Source organism: Canis lupus, chromosome 8, assembly GCF_011100685.1.
Source record: "Canis lupus familiaris isolate Mischka breed German Shepherd chromosome 8, alternate assembly UU_Cfam_GSD_1.0, whole genome shotgun sequence".
Taxonomy (NCBI): Eukaryota; Metazoa; Chordata; class Mammalia; order Carnivora; family Canidae; genus Canis; species Canis lupus.
In genome coordinates, this window is record NC_049229.1 from 1073436 (window position 1) to 1095274 (window position 21839).

Here is a 21839-nt window from a genome sequence, read left to right on the forward strand (position 1 = left end):
TCAAGCTAAGATGTTATATTGAATGGACCTTTAGAGTTCTCATATAAACACTCAGGTTTGCAGTGTACCATAATTATCCTTATAGTATTGAGGCAATTATCTAGACTTTTTATTGGGTCTTGACTTATTCCTTTTCTTTCTCTTTAGGGTCCTTGTTTTTTTCCTACCTGGAAGCAAACCGGTGAAAATCTCGTGAAGATTCTTAAGCATAATTTACGCTGACCAGCCTGGCCTCATTCCAAGGATGAGCTCAGGATGCAGAGATTAGTTAGGAATGAACACATGATCCAAGTGAGGTTAATGAGTGGGCCCAGACCTCAAGGGAAAGAGAGAGTTCATTCTTTTTTGGGACCACTAAACTGATTACATCAAACCCTGGCACACCTGTTCCTACTAACAATTGGAGAAAACCAACTGAGAATGAAGCTAATCTAGAGGAAAGCTGGCCCCACGGTGGAGAAAACAGAGTCCTATGAGACATCTATCGGGCACTACATGCAGTCATGTCTGGAAGCCAGAGCCATCTCCACCTTGAATTTCTACTTAAATGAGCCACTAGCATTTGCCTTCAGAAGGTTTGGATGATCCGTGTAAGGGAGAGAATCTGTTTTTCTAAGCTTCTACTTTGTGTCATGAACCATGCGGAGGTTGTTCTTATGTGATATGACTTTACCCCACACTTTACCCCACAGGTAGGTATTTTATGCCTGTTTTAAAATGAAGAAATAGGTCCAGAGGGTGATAGGGCACTGGTTCAAAGTTCACTGTGATATGGCTTCTAAGCCAGTTCGAGATGTGGCTCCCAGCTGTTTTCCATTTATTTGAACCCTGATTCCACAGATACTTACTGAGACCCCCTATCTGCAAGGCAGCCTGGTAACCTATTTGCATACAATGGCAAGTAAGACAGGCCTTGACATGAAACCTCAAGTCTTGGGCAGCTGGCCGGGGGGCCACTCAGACAGAAGAGGTGGTGAGTGGTAGCAAGGAGTGTTGAAAGCCTTGAGATTGCATAGACAGGGCACCGTGGTGGTCAGGGAGAGATTTCTGAAGGATGAGGAGAAATTATCCAGGTGGAATTGAAAGGAGGAGGAGGGAAGGCCCGCTGAGAGGATAAAACACTTTGTATAATGGAGTCGAGGTGCTGGAAGCGCTGTCTCGTCTCCCAGAAGGCGGGTGTTTAGGATGGTTGGAAAGGGCAGCTTGTGGTGACACAGACAGAACACTGCCGAAAAAGGCAAGGACAGCGCTGACTGGGAAGCTTCTGCATGTCTCACAAGAGTCCGAATTTCATCCTGAAAGAACTGACCTGAAATTCCCGTTTTATCCACTGAGCAGATTTGGGTGGCTGGCTGATAGATTCTGCCTCGTGATAAGTTCCCAATTTAGGGCTTTCATGCTTCTTATTACCTCTTTCTGGACGTCCTTTGTCAAAACCATTCCTAGAGGTCATCTGGGTTTCTATCTAAATGTCACCTCCCTGGAAGGCCTGTGAGAATCACCCTGTTTAAAATACAGTATGACCTCTTCTTCCCTCCCATTTCTCTTGCCTGCTTTCACAGCCACAAGCCCGAATTACAATCTGCAGCCACGTTATGCCCTTGTTTACACACAGTATGCCCTTGTTACATAGTCTATCTCCTTCAGCAGAGTGGTAGGCCGCAGGAGGCCAGGGCCTTCGTCTTCTCGTTCCACAGGTAGAATCCCGCGTGTTGAATCAAGCATGGCTCAGCCGATATTTGTTGAACGAACAAACAAATGAATAAATCATCAAGTATTAACTCCTTCAGCTTCCTGCCCAGAGAGCCACATATATTCCATTCCTACCATCTTTCCTTCAATCATTATATAAAAAAAAAAGGTCTTATGGAAAGGTAAACCCCTATACTTTTAAGAATAAGTTAACATGTTTCCTTTTCTCCTCTGCCACACTACTTAGCTACTTTGGGGACACTTGTTCCCCACACACACACCCCCTGTCCATCATCACTACCAAAAACCCTTGAGTTCTGTCAAGATAGTTTAGCTCAAGAAGATTTATTACAGTATCCTTGCAAATAGTAAAAACTTCGATGAAGGACAATTTGCATAATATTTATTCATTCTGTATTTATTCATTGATCTGTCAATTCTGTCCAAGTTCTAGAAACGTATTCTACCCATATACTTGGACTACAGACCTGCCACATACAAAATTATTAATGGCAACTTTGTTCATAATAGCAAAAGATTACAAAACTACCCAAGTATCCCTCAATGTGGGACAGTTTAAGTGAACTCTGGGAAGTCCACACAAAAAATACTTACAGCTATAAAGAAAGAAGGGGGAAAGGCCATTCTCCATTTACCAATATGGAATTCCACCCCGATCAAATATTGCTAAGTGAAAACAACATGTGTACCTATTTTAAAATATAGTATAAGATGTCCAAGAGTTTCACTGCATCTGTATCTTTGGGGTAAATCCCCAGCAGTGCAATTGCTGGGTCGTAGGGCAGGTCTATTTTTAACTCTTTGAGGAACCTCCACACAGTTTTCCAGAGTGGCTGCACCAGCTCACATTCCCACCAACAGTGCAGGAGGGTTCCCCTTTCTCCACATCCTCTCCAACATTTGTTGTTTCCTGCCTTGTTAATTTTTCACCATTCTCACTGGTGTAAGGTGGTATCTCATTATAGTTTTGATGTGTATTTCTCTGATGGCAAGTGATGCGGAGCATTTTCTCATGTGCGTGTTGGCCATGTCTATGTCCTCTTTGGAGAAATTTCTGTTCATGTCTTTTGCCCATTTCATGATTGGATTATTTGTTTCTTTGCTGTTGAGTTTAATAAGTTCTTTATAGATCTTGGAAACTAGCCCTTTATCTGATATGTCATTTGCAAATATCTTCTCCCATTCTGTAGGTTGTCTTTTTAGTTATATTGACTGTTTCATTTGCTGTACAGAAGCTTTGTATCTTGATTAAGTCCCCATAGTTGTTTTTGCTTTTGTTTCCCTTGCCTTCATAGATGTATCTTGCAAGAAGCTGCTGTGGCCAAGTTCAAAAAGGGTGTTGCCCCCAAAGATACAGATGCAGTGAAAGACCAGGACACCTGCACCCCAATGTTTATAGCAGCAATCTCCACAGTAGCCAAACTGTGGAAGGAGCCTCAGTGTCCATTGACAGATAAATGGATAAAGAAGATGTGGCCTATATATACAATGGAATATTACTCAGCCATCAGAAAGGACGAATACCCACCATTTGCTTCGACGTGGATGGAACTGGAGGGTATTATGCTGAGTGAAGTAAGTCAATCAGAGAAGAACAATCATTATATGGTTTCACTCATACGGGGACTATAAGAAATAGTGGAAGGGATTATAAGGGAAAAGAGAGAAAATGAGTGCGAAAAATCAGAGAGGGTGACAAAACATGAGAGACTCCTAACTCTGGGAAACGAACAAGGGGTAGTGGAAAGGGAGATGGGTGGGGGGATGGGGTGACTGGGTGACGGGCACTGAGGGGGGCACTTGACATGATGAGCACTGAGTGTTATACTATATGTTGGCAAATCGAACTCCAATAAAAACAAATAAAAAATAAAAATAAAATATGGTGTAAGAAAGTGAGGACAATTTATATTTATAATTATTTAAATATGCATTTAAAAAATCACTGAAAAGATTTAAAAAGATGTAGGGGATGGCAAGGAGTGGGAAGAGTATATACAAAGAAGCAAGTGAGATTTCTCAATATAAATCTTTATATGACTTTTTTGTTTGTTTGTTTTTAACATGGGGAATGTATTACTATTTGAAAATAATAATAATTTTTAGGCATTGAAAATCCTAATTTCCCTTGCAACATATTCTTTGTTTTAAGGTTGTCTAGCACTCTGCTTTGATCTACATAGAAAATGTAGATATTAGATAAAATGAGAGAAACCATCGCTCATCGCTGTTTCCTCATCTCTGTCTCCCTAATATCTGTGCTCACTGGTTTATTTTGTCGAAGTTCTTTCTTGAGCATTTTCCTTGCATGGGATAACTGGGTGATGTATTCCCTGAGCTCTTTCTCAATCTGAAAGAAGTATGATCTCTTGGCTGGGAATAGGATTTTTGGACGTTGGCCCCTTTGTAGATGTGGATTTCACTATTTTCCAGCTTCTACTGTGTAAAAGTGAAATCTAATACCAGTGACGTGTATTTGCTTTTGTTCCTTCTGTTTGGAAACTTGTAATATTTCCCCCTTCACCTTCAAATTCAGAAATATTATTAGGACATGCCTATGCATACATCTTTTTCAATTCTTCCAGGATCTAGTGGGCCTTTTCAATAGATAGCCTTGGATCTTTCTCAATTTCTGCGTAATCCTCTATTATTCATGTTACTATTGCCTGTCTTCTATTTATTTTTTTTTATTCCTTCCAAAAAATTTCTCACCTCATCCCTGGATTGAAATTCTCAAAGACTTATCTTTGCCCCCAATGATTTTTACTCATCTTCCTTAGATGGTTTGAGTTTTTTCCTCTTCATCTTCTATACCACTTATTTGCATGTAAACAGTGGCTATTCTTTCAATGTATTCCATTTTTAATTGCAATTGGTGGTATTTAGTTGCAGAAAGTATTCTTATGTGGCACTTGAAACCCTAAGCTAATAGATGTTAGTGGTCTTTTTTTTCTCGCTAATATTTCCATGACACTAATGGTAGCCATATAAGAGGCGCTCATTGGATCATTGTCACATGAGTTGGTGAATCAAGTTTTGTTGTTCTTGTTGAGTTGTGTTGCTTCTTCATTGGCAACTCTGGTGTATGTTCTGATTCTAGTGCTCTTATGCTTTCAGGATGTTGGCTCAGATGTGTTTTCAAGGGAGTGCTCAGGTCTGGTTTAGGGAGCACTTCAGATTGTGGTGATATCAGAATGACAGAAGGCCAAGTGGCCTCTCCACCTCTGGGCTGCCATTTCCCCTTCACCTCAGAACCAGAAAGAGGATTCCTTGCTTTGGTCTCCTTCAGCTTGCTCACCTTGGCTGCAGAGAGAATACAGCCTTCTCACTGGCTTCTAACCAGGAGACTAGCCACTCTTACAAGGTTGACAGAAACCTCCTCTGGGGGTTCCCAGAGCTCTGCAAGCCAAGCTCTCTCTAGGAGACCCCACCTTCTAGCCCTCCACCTGCATCTCTGTGTGATCAAATACCTTGTTCTCACATGACCAATGAGAGGGAAGGTGTGCCAGGTCTTCCCAGTGGGGTTCCTCAAAGCTTGGGCTTCAAGCAAGTCCAGGTGTCCAGCATCCCCAACACCCTTGACTCAATAGGCAGGTGGACAGGAAATGGAAGTTAGTGGGAGCTGAGGGGTAAGGAGCAAAGCTCAGGTCATAGTCTCCTCTGTCTCTTTATTTTATCGCTTTTTGTGTGATTTAGTTTTAGCCGATCTATTTGGATCGATTTCTGACATCTTACTTTATAGTTGGTTTTCCATTATTTTATCTTTGCCTCTGTTTTCCTCCTTTCTTTTTTTGTGGGAACAGATGGATTATTCTTTAATCCTCGTTTCCTTCCTCTGGTGGGTTGGAAGTTTTAGGTTATGGTTCTTTCTTTCTTTCTTTCTTTCTTTCTTTCTTTCTTTCTTTCTTTCACTTGGTGATTATCCTTTAAACTTTATCATTTATGTTGAATTATACATTTTTCTGTCAAATTCCAAAATTTTTCTCCTACCAAACAAGGATCTTGATATGAGTTGTTGATTCACTGAAAATTATTTACATCCCTCCTTGTAGTATCTGGAGTTTTGATTTTGCCCAAGTATTAAATACAAAATTTGTAATTGTTACTTTTTACACCAATTGCATTCGTTGAACAGGTATTTACTAAGCACCTACCTTGCTAGACATGACACCATGTTAGACATGGATCCCAGAGTGGAGATCACAGACGGGATGCCTGCCTCTGTTAGAGCTGAGAGCTTACATTATAGTTCTGTTACTATTCCTGGCACCCTACTCCTTCATGGGTGTTTCTGGGTGATAAGCTCTCCTAATGTCGTTATCTGTGCAGATTTCTTTTCTTTACCCTCATTCTTGAATGACAGAGTTGAGCTAGGTTTGGGATTTTATTTTGGTGGGCACTGCTCCCTGTCCTTTCTAATGTACATCAGTTTTGCCTATCTGGACTCCCTGGTTCTCTGCCTCATGTTTCCTCCAATTAAAATGGCAAGAAGTCCATCCCATTTGCGTCCTAAGACTTAAATGCTCCTTCCTTCCAGATGGTGTGTGGGCACGTGTGAGGATGGAAAGGGGAGGGGACGCAGCAAAATGCTAGGAATAATCATAGTTTTGTTGTGGTTTCCAAAATGAAGCATGGGTATATGTTGATGGGAGTGACCTTGTTGAATCACACAACTTGACTTTGTAATAGAGAGGAAAGAGAAAACTGATGAAATACCTCGTGCCCCCACCACCCCAAAAGGCCAAAAGCAGAGCTGTGGCTATCTCATAAGCACCTTTGTGAAAATCAGAAATGCCCCTTTCTCCAGGTAGACACAGACCCCCACGGGGGTAGATGGATTGGGCAGAAAAGTGTTAACCAAATTTCAGCCCCCGCTCTCTTTCCAACTGGGTGCCATTGTACAGAATACCCTTCAACAACCACAACAGTCCTGGACAGAATATACAAAGAAAGGCAGGGTGGCCTCTAAACAAGGGGAGGCACTGCTTCCATTGAAGCACAGGGGAGGTCATCACCTAACGTTCGCTGGAAACATGTTTGAGCTCAAACTGTAAACAACATCATAGTAACAGGAAGGATCTATGCTGTGGATTCTTGTCTTGCATCTCATCCCCTAGGTCATTGAGGAAACATCTATCCTTTAGCCAACCCTTGGAAATGTAAAGCTTCTTACCCTTTCAAAACCGCAAAAGTCTGCCCTTGAAAACTACAAGAAAAAAAAAAGCAAACACTTTAATTTTTGTTCTCATATCAGAAGTCATAACGAAACATAGCAATTTGAATTGTACTAAAGGAAATGATGCTTTTTGCACTCCTGCAGCTAGGAGTATCACACACTAAAACCAGCCTCTAATATGGTTTATAGAATATCATGGAGGGCAGCCCCAGTGGCCCAGCAGTTTAGTGCTGCCTTCAGCCTGGGGTGTGGTCCTGGAGACCCAGGATCGGGTCCTGCATTGGGATCCCTGCATGGAGCCTGCTTCTCCCTCTGCCTGTGTCTCTGCCTCTCTCTCTCTCTCTCTCTCTCTCTCTCTCCCTGTGTCTGTCATGAATAAATAAATAAAAATCAAAAAAAGAATATTATGGAGATTGTGTCTTTGATCTTTGCTTTGTTTCATCATCTTATTAATTTATTTGTACATGAACTTAATTTCAGAAAGGATGTGAGATTTTTTTAAATCATGTAATTAGAAGGAAATATAATCAAGGAAAATAAATATAATTTTAATTGTAACTTTGTTTCCTTGCACCTGGGTGGCTGTCAGTTGAGCATCTGACTCTTGGTTTTGGCTTAGGTTGTGATCTCAGGGTCGTGGGATCAAGCCCTAGGTCAGGCTCTTTGCTGAGCAGGGAGTATGCTTGACAGTCTCTCTCCCTCTCTCTCTCTGCCCTCTCCTCTCTTTCTAAAATAAATTTAAACATCTTAAAAAAAGAATTTTATGGTATGCATATTACATATCCTCACCAAAATGTATATTCCCCTTCTCTCAATCCCAAAACTAACTTTTTAATTTATGTTAATTTGTAACATATTTAACTGTATAAGTTGCTGTAAAGTATTTTGGGAATATATGTAACTGTAAATAGGCAGAGAAATAATCTTCTACATGTACGTATTTAAAACTGACTATAAATTGTATAGCAATAAGACTAGCACCATTTTCAAAGGATGTATTCAACCCTAGAAGGCAAAGGAAAAAGTCACTGTATTCTGCTTTTACATTTTTTTAAATGGAAAAAGCATTTAAATTCTAAGATATGCCACACATAGCTCAAGTATCAGGAATCTCCACTTTATGTTACAGAAGATATTTAAAAGCAAATCACGGGATGCCTGGGTGGTTCAGCAGTTGAGCATCTGCCTTTGGCTCAGGGAGTGATCCCGGGTCCTGGGATCGAGTCCCACATCGGGCTCCCTGCATGGAGCCTGCTTCTCCCTCTGCCTGTGTCTCTGCCTCTCTGTGTGAGTCTCTCATGAATACATAAATAAAATCTTTAAAATAAAAGCAAATCACATACCGTTAAGACAGAGGACGATGGATAACGGAGATCTCCGCTTACAAAAAGACCCAGAGAGGTGAGGATAACTAAAAAGTGATTTGTTAGAACCATGTCCACCACGGAAAGATCTGTGTGTTCTAAGGGAAGAAATCATACCAGGGGTTAAGCAGCAAGGAAGAGATGAGCTCCCTAGCAAAGCAAAGACATTCCATCAGTAGTGACCAAGGGCTGATATACACCGGACACTGGAGATAAAGGCACAGTTAGGGTAGTTACCTTCTCCAACTTGGGAATAGATCGTATCTGTCAGGTTATACCACATGGTATCATTGTAATTCCAAAATCCAGAAAAACTGAGGCCTATGTAAATACCTGAGACGAGAAAAAAGGAAGAATAAGCCTAGCCAGCTTTACAAGGCGAGTAACCCACATCTATGGTGCTCAACGTCCAGGTCCAGAGCCCACAACTGCCCTACTTTCCAAACCATTCTCTGCCCTACCTCAACCTGCCTTCCCTCACTTGGGATCTCACTTCCCAGGCATTGGAAAGATGAAGTGACTTCAGGTTAATATAGGATTTCAGCCCAACCATCTGACTTAAATTTTAAGGATTTTGTTTTATATTGAAGGGGATCAGACTATGCCACCCCAAAATACACCACCCTGGCTTTAGGATTACTTTGAGCCGAAGGCAACTGAGAATCAACAGACTCAGGAAGGTTTTCTGCCTTCTCCTTACCTTCCTAAAATAGGAGCATAATTTTTACTTTGGGAAATGCGCCTCCTCACCCTGGTACCAGGAAGAGAAGAGCACTCTTATCACCAGAGAGGGTAGGGGAGTCAGCGAGGAGACAAAGTTGCATAAACAGACTTTACAAAAATAGCTCTTCTCTTTCATTAGTTCTCCCACATATTTCTTAGTCACTGCCCCATAATTTATAATCCCGTGAAGCCCAAACTTCTTTCGATAAAGTGGTACCTATGCCCCAAGTCTAACCATTCAAGTTTCACTTCTATTTAGTTAACTCCATCTGAATGCAAATATTAATAAAAATGGTGTGCCTTTTTTCCTGCTAATCCTATTTTATTAATTTAATTCACAGACCTCATTTACTGAACCTAAGAGAGTAGAGGAAGAGGGTTTTTTTTTCCCTTTTCCGACAGTATTTTCATCAGAAATTCCTATTTCAGAAATACAATCTTAGTCCATAATTTCAAAACTCCAAGAAGAAAATTGAAATTCCAAGAGGAAGAAACTATGTTGGATTTACTTTAACATTTGTGATTTAAGAAACAGGAAAAAAAAACAATGCCTCATGAGAACCTAGTAAAAGAAGAAGATAGAATGCACTGCACATACTCTGACCTCACCTTTCTTTGGCCATGGCTAGGAGGGTTGAGAGTCCTTTGTTTTAAATACAGCATATTAACCTGGAGTCTAGTTGACAGGCATATCTATTGAGGGCAGTGGGGGAGCCTGCAAACAGTTGACAATCTAACGCATATACTGTTTCCCAAAGATGAATGTAGGACCACTCATAACGTGAGATGTGTATGATCACTCTCAGCTGTTTTCCGTGTAGGGAGAGATGCAGCAGGACATGCTGTTATTGTCCACTTTTTTTCAGAAGAGGAAAGCTAACAACAAGTGTTGCCTTTTGGCTGTGGAATGAGGCACTACCCTATATACTAAGTAGGGATGACTACTGCTGCTGTCCTGTGTGATATCACATGACCAGACTCCTGCCAAGTTCAGAAATATTTACTAGGGAAGTAAGCAGTGAAATAAATGCCTTATTCTGATTAATAAATTTAGACTCAAATTAAGTTACAAGCTGCTCTAACAAACGACCACAACTGCACTGCAGGTTTACAGAAGCTGATGTAGACCATTGTGAAGAGTTTGGATATTATTGGAATGGCCAGACGGAAGCCACCAGATGTTTGAAGCAGGGAAGTGATGTGATTTGGTTTATACTTGAGAAGACCACCCTGGTGGCTGTATGGAAGGTGAGTTATACTGTGGCAAAAATAGAAACAGGGAGCCTACCTAAGGGGTTATGAATTAGTCCCATGGAGAAACCATCATTGATTTAAGATTGTAGCAGAGGGGAGAATGGTCACACTGGAGACACGTACTGGGTGCAGCACCGCCCTGGAATGTCGTGACAGGACGAGCACTCAAGAATGTTTTCTAGGTGTTAAGTTTCGAGTAACTGGATATCAGTTGGGATAAGGAATACTGGAGAGAAACAGATTTCAGAGGGAAATGAATCAAGAATTAGGGATTGGACTTACTGTGCTTGAGATGCTCATTATACATCAAGACGGAATGTAAAAGAGGCAACAGGGTAGAGGAGTTTGGTCTCCAAGGAGCAGTCAGCACCAGAAATACAGATTTGAGAATCACTGGCCTGGAGATGGCATCTCTACCATAGGACTAGGTTGCATTTCTCAGAGACAGAAGTGGTTCCATAAGGAAGGAGAGTCCAGGACAAAGTCCTGAGTTCAGCAACACCTGAGGGATCACCCCAAAGAGAAGCCCATCTAGAAAACTGAGGAGTGGCTGGTGCAGCAGGATAAAATCAAAGGTGAGATGGAGAAAGCCAAGAGAACAAAGTGTTTGGAGGAGAGAATGGTCAACTCTATCAGCTGCTGCCGGGAAAGAAATTAGAAGGAGCACAAAGAATTGGCTGCCGGGGGGCACCTGGGCAGTTTGGTCTGTTAAGCCAAGTGATTTGGGGGTGGGGTGTAGGGGCAGGGTGGGGATGTGTTACCGGGATGGGGACCGGGCCAGCAAGGTGAAGAGCCGCCTAGAAGAAAGATGAGCGCGGTGGGGCAGGTGGGGAGCCGGCTGCTGAGCAGAGCTGGGTGGATGGAAAGGGACCGGAATGCGGGTCAGACGAAAGGGGGTGTAGAAGAGTGTGGGTAGGATAGAATCCTAAGTGACCGGGGAAGCCTGCTGGGAGTGTCCCACAGGAGAAGGTGGGTGGCAAGTCCACGCTGGATCCCACGGGGCTCCCGGACACCTGTTCCCACCAGTAACCAGGTGGTCTTAAAGGCTGGGGGCTGCGGGCAGGGAGCTAGGGCAGGTGCATGGGTGGGGCAGGTGAGTGGGATGGGGGGTCAGGGGACTAATCGAGTGAGGGGGTGGGGCGGGTGCGTTGGTGGGGTGGCGTCAGCCGAGGGTTTCACAGAGGGCCTGCAAGTTTAGGCAGCAGCAGCTGCACCCTGTCGGAAGTTCGGTTTTGCTTCAGTAACAGCAGAAGGCAGCTGGGGGGCTGGAGGAGCGGGTGGGCGGGGGGGGGATGTGGCTGAATCTATTTCTTCTCCGCTGAGGCTGAGACTGAGGCACATCCCCAGGTGGAGGCTGCCCTCCTGCCCTGGCGAGTGGAGAATGGCTCCTGTCCTGGGGCTCAGGGAAGCAGGAGGGATCCTCGCCCGGCACCCGACCAGCTAGGCCAGAAGCCTAGTCTCTGCGGGGTCAGCACAGAGGAGGAAGAGACTCGGCTCCTAACTACACCAGTTCAGCACAAGCAAGCACCCCAAACAAGAGAACACAGAACGAGCTGGCCCTTGGGGACCCTGATGTCAGGGGCGAGCTCCTTTGTCCAGGGCATGGGGGGGAGGGCAAGTTCTTGCTCTTTTTAAAAATTATGTAATTCACATTGTTTCAATCTCCCATGTGAATTTTGGATTGGGCTCTGCCAACTTCCACACGCAAAATACACTGTTGCCATTTTTCTTGGAACTGTATTGAACTGACTGATAAATCTGGACAGAGTGAAGGTCTTCACAGCAGAAGTTCCCGTTCATGCACATAAAATCTTATTTATTTCAGTCTTTGTTATGACCTTCGTTAAAGTTTTATAATTCGTGTCCAATAGGCCTTACAATTCATTTCCTTGTTTAATCCTAGATACCTCCCAGGGTTTGTTACTTTCTGAATAGGATTCTTGTAAAATTACAATCTTTAGTTTTTGGTGGAACAGTTTTGTACATGTTGTGATTTCATTCCTCAGTTGTGTAGTACTCCGTTTATTTGTTCTGATAGCTTGGCTACTGATTCTTTTGGATTTTGAGGGATACACGTATCAACTGTGAGTGATGCAATTTTGTTATTTTTTAGTTCTTTTATTTCCCTTTTCATTCATTGGGTTGGGGACTCAAAAGGTCGCCAATGACCCAGGAAAAACAACTACAATAATACAGTTAGCAGCTGAAACACGTAAAGATGCTATGAAACACTCAGTAGTAATCTAAAAATGCATACGTAATAAGATAATATTATGATGCCTTAGAACCCGGTACCTGTAGATGGTAGGAACAGCAGATGGATTAGAAATGCAATCAAAAAAATCTCTGAGAGGAAGTAACACTAATAGGTGGTAGGGGATACGTGAAAGTGGGACAGACAACACAGTCTCTATGGACGTGGCCAAAAGTCACAGCTGCAGGTAGACAAGGGGAAGCAGCCAAGAGTAAATTTGCAAGTGTGTTTTAAGAAACTTTTTCACTCCCTTCTGTCTACACATCTGACTTGCACTGCCAGTGAAACACCACCGTCCTGACAACACAAAACTCCACGCCGCGAGCCTACCATTATATGTTGCATTCAGGATGAAGCCAAGTAGGGCCACGTCGTTGGCGCAGGGACACTTTGCCACTTTGAGATCAACCACATATGGATACACACTCGTGATATCAATTTCTGTCATTACCGTCCCAAGATCCCACTGAAGAATAGGTTCTGCAGAAATCAAATGTAGGTGCTTAAAATGCGGCAGCAGTCTTGAAAAGGGAACAGTAATGCTCTCCTTTCAGAGTGGTTTTTTTTTTTTTTTTTTTTTTGGTCTGGTTTTGTTTTCCTGAGTTTTTATTTACATTCCGGTTAGTTAACACACAATGTAATATTAGTTTCAGGTATAGAATTTAGTGATTTCATACATCTTTTTTTTTAAAGATTTTATTTATTTATCCATGAGAGACACAGAGAGAGGCAGAGACACAGGCAGAGGGAAAAGCAGGCTCCCTCCAGGGAGCCCAATGTGGGACTGGATCCCGAGACCGTGATCATGCTCTGAGCTGAAGGCAGATGCTCAACCGCTGAGCCACCCAGCTGCCCCGTGATTTCACACTCTTGTACAACACCCAGTGTTCACCATGACACGTGTCCTCATTTGAAGGTGTTAAAAGAGCTATATAAAGAGGACAACTCCATCGTCCCCCAAAATAGTTGTCTTACCTCACCCTTCATCAGTTAAGAAATAGGATGATTCTTATTTTCCAGAATAAAAGGAATGAAGTCTAACTATCCTCCATGGGGGCCAGAAACAGTTACTTGGAAGAAGCACATGTGGGTCGAGAGACACTGCTCTGACCATCTTTGGTTGTACACCTGGCCGCAGGACCCATCCCTAGAAGTGGGGTTGCTGCATCACAGGACATTCATAATTCACAGAGCAACCTTTGCTTCCAAAGCCCACACCACACTTTTACTTGTTGTTCTCTTCCTCCAATTGCATTGAAATGGCAGCAGATATAATCAGAATAAATCCAGAATACCAGTGAAGGATAGGGAAAACCTACCATTGGTGGCCAAGGCATTAAGAGGGAGTTCTGGAACAAACATGGAAGCTGGGCCAGGATTATAAGGGGAAATCATTTGGAGGAGGACACGTTCCACCCCATCTATTCTTGGAGAGGCAAAGAGTTCAAACAGGATGAAGTTAAAATTTTAATGATAAGAAAATGGATTTTTTTCTCTTCTAAAAAAATGAGAAAAGGGAGTACAAAAAGCGAGCCAGGCCAATCTAACAAAATACTGTCTGAATGTCAGAAATAATCAAAGAACTTTAAAAAAAATTTTTTTTTTAGAGATTTATTCATTTGAGAGAGAAAGTATGTGCATGAGCGAAGGGAGGAGCAGAGCAGGGAGCCTGACCCCAGCATCTACCCAGGACCCTAGGGTCATGACCTGAGCCAAAGGCAGATGCCTAACTAACTGAGCCACTTGGGCGCCCTTGTCAAAGGACTTTTACAAAGAGTGATGTAGTAATCAATTCTTTAGCTGTTTGTATTTCTACAATGTAAATCTTTACCATTGTTCCCAAGTCTGCTACAAAATCCCAAAACGTTAAGTGATAAATTTTTAACTTTGTGAAAAGCAAGAAATGCAGTGAAGTTTCCATCTTGGTTGACACAGTGTACCTTAGGACAGAAAGATACAATTTATAACCAAACTAATTTAAAGAAATTTGGGTGTGACTGCTGACTCTCCAGGGTGGAGCGTGTCTGTGCAGACAATTGATAACAAGATCTCTAGAGGCAGGGAGCCTGGACCTTGTAACCTGGACATGATCACATCCAACTGGAACACCTTTTACTTACATACAATCTCCTCAGAATCATATATTATATTTTAAATGTTTTAAGAATGAGGGAGGGGCCCTTGGGTGGCTCGGGGCGTGACCCCGAGGTCCTGGGATCAAGTCCCACATTGGGCTTTCCACAGGGAGCCTGCTTCTCCCTCTACCGGTGTCTCTGCCTCTATCTTTGTGTCTCTCATGAATAAATAAATAAAATCTTAAAAAAAAAAAAAAGAAATTTAGGACTCATTCTGATACCTCTGTATCCCTCACCCCCAGTCTACCAGGAAGCCCTATCAACTCTACTTCCAAAACCGTTTCCAAAGACAGAAACGTTAGATCTCCAACACTAATCCCCCAGCCCACACCCTCTGGACTGCCTCCCACTGGACAAGGGCAACAACCGCCAGTCAATCTTTTCTTTTTTCCTCATTCTTGCCGTTCTCCTAGGGTCAGGTCTCTGCACAGCAGCCGAAGCGATCCATTTAGAAAAATGTAAATCCAAATTTGCACTCTCTTGCTTAAAACACTTGGACAGCTTTTCATTAGAATAAAACCCATACTTTTTAACCATACTCCCTGCTGGTTTCTCCAAACTTATTATAAGCCACGCTGTCACTTATTATGCTTCCACATCACTGGCCTCCTTTCAGTTCCTCAAACAGATGAATCTCATTTCTGCATCTGGAACCTTTAACAACAACAAACTTGCCAAACTCTACTACCACAGCATTTCCATACATTCTAAATAAGTGTACACTAAAATTTTAATGCAGTATATAATATTCTGGGTACATTTTAATATGTAAGTGACTCATATTTCAATTTTTTTTGAAAATGGAAATAACTATATATTGTTTCAGTACCTCAAAGTAGCTAGCACAGGACTTCAAAATGTCAGCCTCAAAAGCTTGCAGTTACTATTGAATAGATAATTCATTGTTTTTTAAAAATTTGGACACTATGACAAAATAAAAAAAGCACATTTTGCCATTTTGTTTTTTCAGATATTTCAATTTTGGTTAAAGAAATCAAATAATATAGATATGATTGAAGAGACCTCTGTCCCCTTTGTGGCCCGATTCCCAAATTCTCCCCAAAGGCAACCATTATCATGAAATTGCGGCATCTATTTCTCATCTACATTATTATATATTTTCTACACTATATATGTACCCATGAACAGTATATAGCTTTCCTTTATGTGTTTTCTGAATTTTAAGTAAATATTCTCCTATTCTGAAACTTGATCTTTCCTTCAATGCTTTGGTTTCTGTTCTTGATAATATATGTGGATCTATTTCCTTCATCTTAACAGAACATACTACAGGTATTTGTCTTTTCCCCTTTTAATGGACATTTACGTTGTTACTCATTTCTCCTATTACAAATAATGCTGCATGAGATTTTCCGTTGACTCTTGGCACATACACAACCTCTTCTCTAGAGCAGTTCTTAATCCTCTGCACATCAGAATCACCTGTGGGGATTCCCCCCCCCCCTTTTTATTACAGATGCCTGGCTCCACTCGTAGAGGTCCAATTTTAATTGGCATAGAGTTGGGTGGAGACATCATTACTTTTCATAAAGCTACCCAGGAAATTCTCTCCATAAAATGTAACATTTCTTTTTTTTTTTTTTTTGTAACATTTCTTTATTTTTGCTCTGCATTCTACATAGCACCAAATCAAAGTAGGAGTAAAAGAATAAAAGTTAAAAAAAAGAATAAAAGTAAAAAGGACCTAAAACTTATATTACACTGTATATTAACCATTTGGAATTTAAGTGAAAAACTTTCTTTTAAAAAGAAGGTGAAGGGGCAACCCCGGTGGCCCAGCGGTTTAGCGCAGCCTTCGGCCCAGGGTGTGATCCTGGAGACCCGGGATCAAGTCCCATGTCCGGCTCCCTGCATGGAGCTTGCTTCTCCCTCTGCCTGTGTCTCTGCCTATTTCTCTCTCTCTCTCTCTCTCTCTCCCTGTGTCTGTCATGAATAAATAAATAAAATCTTTTTTAAAAATAAATAAAAGGAAGGTGAGGAAAATAAAGATAAATACAAGATTCAGGAATGAGGATTTTTTAAAAAGTTTACATTATACTGCTACAGATGATCCAAAAATTGGACTATAAATAAGACAATTGGAAAAGAGAGGCCTCAACAATTATTTATCACTCAGTGTTCATAACCTTAGAAACAACCAATTTTTCATGAAAAAATGTAAATGTTCTAACAAAGAATGAGCAAGAATTTTTGCTGATAGTCATCATAAAGAAGACTGTAATGCATTGAACAGTATCTTTTATAACATGTTTCTAGAAGATGCAAAAACTAACTTTATAAAGCCATTATTTATCATGACCCCGTATTGGGGTCATGAAAAAAAAACATATATTTCTATATTTCTATATCACTCTTTGTAGACCTCTATTAACAATTAACCATGTGTATTCTTTGTCATCCCTCAAGGGTAATGTTCATACCTCTCTCTCTCTCTCTCTCTCTCTCTCTAGGACTTAGCACAGAGTCTGGCATATATAGTAGGTTACAATGTTTGTTAAAAGAATACTATGAATTCCATTTTACTTTTATCTGTTGGCATTTACCTCGAACATTATCCAATAGTGTTCCTTCAGTAGTATAAATATTTAATCCGTGTTGTAAAGTGATCCTTACTAACCATTCTTCTACAGCTGCAATATCTGTTTGAAAATAAAAGGCAAATAATTGGCTGTTTTTTTTGTATGCCAAGTTGGTGAAATTTAAGGCTATATTAATATGACCAACAATATTACTGTTCATTTCCCAATCACTTTGACTGCATTTATAAATAAGATTTCCTATGTTTTTCCTACAGATATTTTGATGGTAAATAAAATAAAAGAATAATGAAGTGGTCTTACTACCACAGTGTAAGTCCAGATAATATTTTATTTTATTAATTAATTTATGTATTTATTTTTTTAAGTAGGCTCCACACCCAGCATGGAGCCCAACGTGGGTCTTGAACTCATAACCCTGAGATCAAGACCTGAGCTGAGATCAAGAGTTGGACACTTAACCAACTGAGCCACCCAGTGCCCCTGGTTAATTATATTTTAGATCATCATTTTTCTCCAAGAGCTATTGTGGCTTAAGAAGCAAATGATGACACTTCATGTGAAGTGGTGTACTACTATTTTAAAGTAGACCATGTTTAATTAAAAAATATAGTGTAACTCCTAGGGCCAACACTAAAAAAGACCTAAGGTATAATTAATAATCCAATAGTGGAGATAAAATGTAATAAAACATAATTAATATGAATGACAACAGAGAAAGAAAAATAGAGAAGAGATGGAACAAATAGAAAATAGCCAGATGATAGGTTTCAATGCAACCATATCAACAATTACATTAAATGTAAGTTGTCTAAAAATACCAATTAAAAGACAGATTTCCAGATTAGATGTAGAACTCAAGACTAAGCTATATGCTATTTATAAGAAACTCTCCCTAAACATAAAGGCATTGGTGGGTTAAAAGTAAAAAAAAAAAAAAAAAAAATGAGTGGGGCCTGGGGAAGCCATGGGTAGTGAACTCAGACTGAGAGCTCTTGTGACGGGGCCAAGGCTGAGGCTGAAATCAGGGCACACTCATGAAAAGCTGCCTGCCCCAAAGGTCTTGGATGCACAGGCCTTCAAATACACCCAGGCATCCATGCGGTTCTGTGCACCACTGCAGGGAGCAAATGCCTCTTCCAGTGGCTCTGAAGCAGCTGGTACTCGAGTAGATTAAGTGATCTTTGTGCTTCTCCCTGTCACTATTTTCCATCAAGCAACTTCTGGACTTTGGAAAAGATAATGGTGTGAGAAAACATTCTATAGGTTTTCTATAAAAGGAGCTTCTCATGTGACTGCCTAACCCAAAAAGAGAAGTCAATCTTCTGATGTATGACTTAACTGGCCTTCGGTGGGATGAGTTCAAAGTTGGTCTGTGCAATGAGAAAATGCTCTGCATCACTTGCCATCAGAGAAATACAAATCAAAACCACAATGAGATCCCACTTCACACCAGTGAGAATGGGGAAAATTAACAAGGCAGGAAACCACAAATGTTGGAGAGGATGCGGAGAAAAGGGAACCCTCTTACACTGTTGGTGGGAATGTGAACTGGTGCAGCCACTCTGGAAAACTGTGTGGAGGTTCCTCAAAGAGTTAAAAATAGACCTGCCCTATGACCCAGCAATTGCACTGTTGGGGATTTACCCCAAAGATTCAGATGCAATGAAACGCCGGGACACCTGCACCCCGATGTTTATAGCAGGAATGTCCACAATAGCCAAACTGTGGAAGGAGCCTTGGTGTCCATCGAAAGATGAATGGATAAAGAAGATGTGGTTTATATATACAATGGAATATTACTCAGCCATTAGAAACGACAAATGCCCACCATTTGCTTCGACGTGGGTGGAACTGGAGGGTATTATGCTGAGTGAAGTAAGTCAATCGGAGAAGGACAAACATTATATGTTCTCATTCATTTGGGGAATATAAATAATAGTGAAAGGGAATAAAGGGGAAAGGAGAAAAAATGAGTGGGAAATATCAGAAAGGGAGACAGAACATGAGAGACTCCTAACTCTGGGAAACGAACTAGGGGTGGTGGAAGGGGAGGAGGGCAGGGGGTGGGGGTGAATGGGTGACGGGCACTGAGGGGGGGCACTTGACGGGATGAGCACTGGGTGTTATTCTGTATGTTGGCAAATTGAACACCAATAAAAAATAAATTTATTATTAAAAAAAATTTGGTCTGTGCATAACTATCTTTGACTTTTAAAATATGAAGAAACCTGAGGATCCACAGGTCTTGGATAACCCTCTGCAAGTTCTGATTAAAGTCAGAAGTGGTGTGGTTCCTATGATGATATATGGAGTGACTGAATATAAGGAAAAAGCATGGATTTAATCCTTTATTAACAGTAACATCCAATTATTTTCTGGATTGGTTTTCTATCAAGTGCATCGCTTGGACTTTCCACCTGCATATTAACCAGCACACACTTCTGTTTGGTGGTAATACTAGTCCTGCTCATCCCAAGCACACAGGAAATATGAATCCCATCTGCAAAGTGGGATTGTATCCAATGTAGTGAAAGAGGTACATGAAGCAGCCAAGAAGCTGTGCCAAACCAGGCTAGCCAGTAGTTTGGAATAGTTCAAGAACTGTAAATTGAAGAAGAGTTTAGTGGCAAAACTCCAAACAAACCTCATCAGGCAGTTGATACACCATCACACCTTGTTCACATGCTGTTTAAGAGCTCAGTGAGAACAGAGCTGCATTAAGAGTCATACAAAACCGGGATATCTCACTGTTAAAAACCCTAGTTACTTTGGGTAAAGAAGGCTCGTCCATTAGGTAAGTGGCCAAGGTGATGGTGTCCCACTCTGAAAAATAGCACTGTCCCTACTTCCATGCCTGAATGTTGATTTCATCTAGATCAGCCAGTTGTTTTCCATGGAGTCCTTCCTACAGCCCCAGCAACTCCATGAAACTAGTAACCAGAGTACTTTTTCATAGTATCTTGCTGCAGCGTGGCTAGTGCCCAACATAAAAGAGCACAGAGCCTCCATCTCTTGTGTCCTCACTCCTCATTCTTACAGGGTTGAAGGTCCCCAATCTTAACAGCATTTTGAACTTCTTCCCCATTCCTGACACAACAGATACCTCTCATTGCTCTTTGTAACCACCAGCCAACACTTGTCTCAACCTACCAATCAGGGCCAGAGGCATCTGGAAGCTAAAGACATCAACTGAGTCTGCCTTGATAATTCAGTTCCAGGGTCCTTCGCTCCTCACAGGCATCCCTCCTGCACTCATGGATTTATTATTTTTATTTTTCAAGTCCCCACCTTTTTTAAATTTATTTATTTTATTGGACTTCAATTTGCCAACATATAGCATATCACCGAGTGCTCATCCCATCAAGTGCCCCCCTCATTGCCCGTCACCCAGTCACCCCATCCTCCCTCCCACCTCTCTTTCCACTACCCCTTGTTCCTTTCCCAGAGTTAGGAGTCTCTCATGTTTTGTCACCCTCTCTGATATGTCCCACTCATTTTCTCTCCTTTCCCATTTATTCTCTTTCACTATTTTTTATATTCCCCAAATGAATGAGAACATATAATGTTTGTCTTTCTCCGATTGACTTACTTCACTCCGCATAATACCCTCCAGTTCCATCCACGTGGAAGCAAATGGTGGTTATTTGTCATTTCTAATGGCTGAGTAATATTCCATTGTATACATACTCATGGATTTAAATTCCTGCTTTCCTCCATCTGATTACATTCTCAACAGAAGGCATCTCGAATTATATTTTCAATGGGTACTTCTGTGTCAGATCTTATTTACTGATGCCTTGGCTTTATTTTAAAATTCATTTGTGTAAAATAAATAAATAAATAGATAGATAGATAAATAAATAAATAAATAATTCATTTGTGTGCTTCCCCTCTGTTGGTTAATGTGCTCTAAAGGCTGACTTGGGGAGAAAAAAAAAGGCAAGAGGATGAAACAAGACACGTTATGCAAACACTAATTCACAGCTGTAGTGGCTGTATCAATATTTGACAAAGCAGATTTCAGATCAAGATAATATCAGGAATAAAGAGGTCCAATGCATAAGGTAAAGGGATCAATTCCCTAGAAAGATGTGACAGCCCTAAACGTGTACATGCTTAACAGGAGGTTCAAAAGACATGAATCAAAGGCTGATAAAACCTGAAAGAGATATTTTAAAAATCCACAATTATAGTGGGATATTATCAATACTCCTCTGTCAGTGATTGATAAAAAATAGTAAGAATGTAGAAAAGCTGAACACTATCAACCAACTGAGCTAATCAACATTGCTAGGATACTCCAGCTGAGAGGAGCAGAATAAATACTTTTTTTCAAGTGCATGTGGTAGATTCACCAAACAGGCCGTACAAAACAACAAATTATCATATGAGATATATTCTCAGAACACAGAATTAATCTAGAAAAATTGATAACAAAGCTATCTGGAAAAATCCCCAAATATGTGGACAGCTTACAACATACTTCTAAATAACCACAGGTCAAAAAGAAAGTAGCATGGAGAATTAGAATATATTTTGAATTGAGAGGAAATTTAAACACACCAAATCAAAGTTTATGAGATGCAGATAAAGCAGGGCTAGAGAGAAATATATAGCAGTAAAATATTTATACTGGATTAAAGAAATAAATCAATTATC

The 21839-nt window shown here is 41.0% G+C and overlaps 1 protein-coding gene across 4 annotated transcripts in view; it reads right to left on the bottom strand.

Moving 5' to 3' along the window:
• Nucleotides 1-21839, bottom strand: part of CATSPERB (cation channel sperm associated auxiliary subunit beta) — a 141376-nt gene that overhangs the window by 91544 nt on the left and 27993 nt on the right. For all 4 annotated transcript variants that reach the window (XM_038544107.1, XM_038544106.1, XM_038544104.1 and 1 more), the window contains 5 exons: nt 17184-17279; nt 12815-12964; nt 8491-8586; nt 8233-8351; nt 6887-6919 (listed from right to left, as the gene is read on the bottom strand). In XM_038544107.1, coding sequence (XP_038400035.1) covers nt 6887-6919; nt 8233-8351; nt 8491-8586; nt 12815-12964; nt 17184-17279 — 494 coding nt within the window. The remainder of the gene's footprint in view (nt 1-6886; nt 6920-8232; nt 8352-8490; nt 8587-12814; nt 12965-17183; nt 17280-21839) is intronic.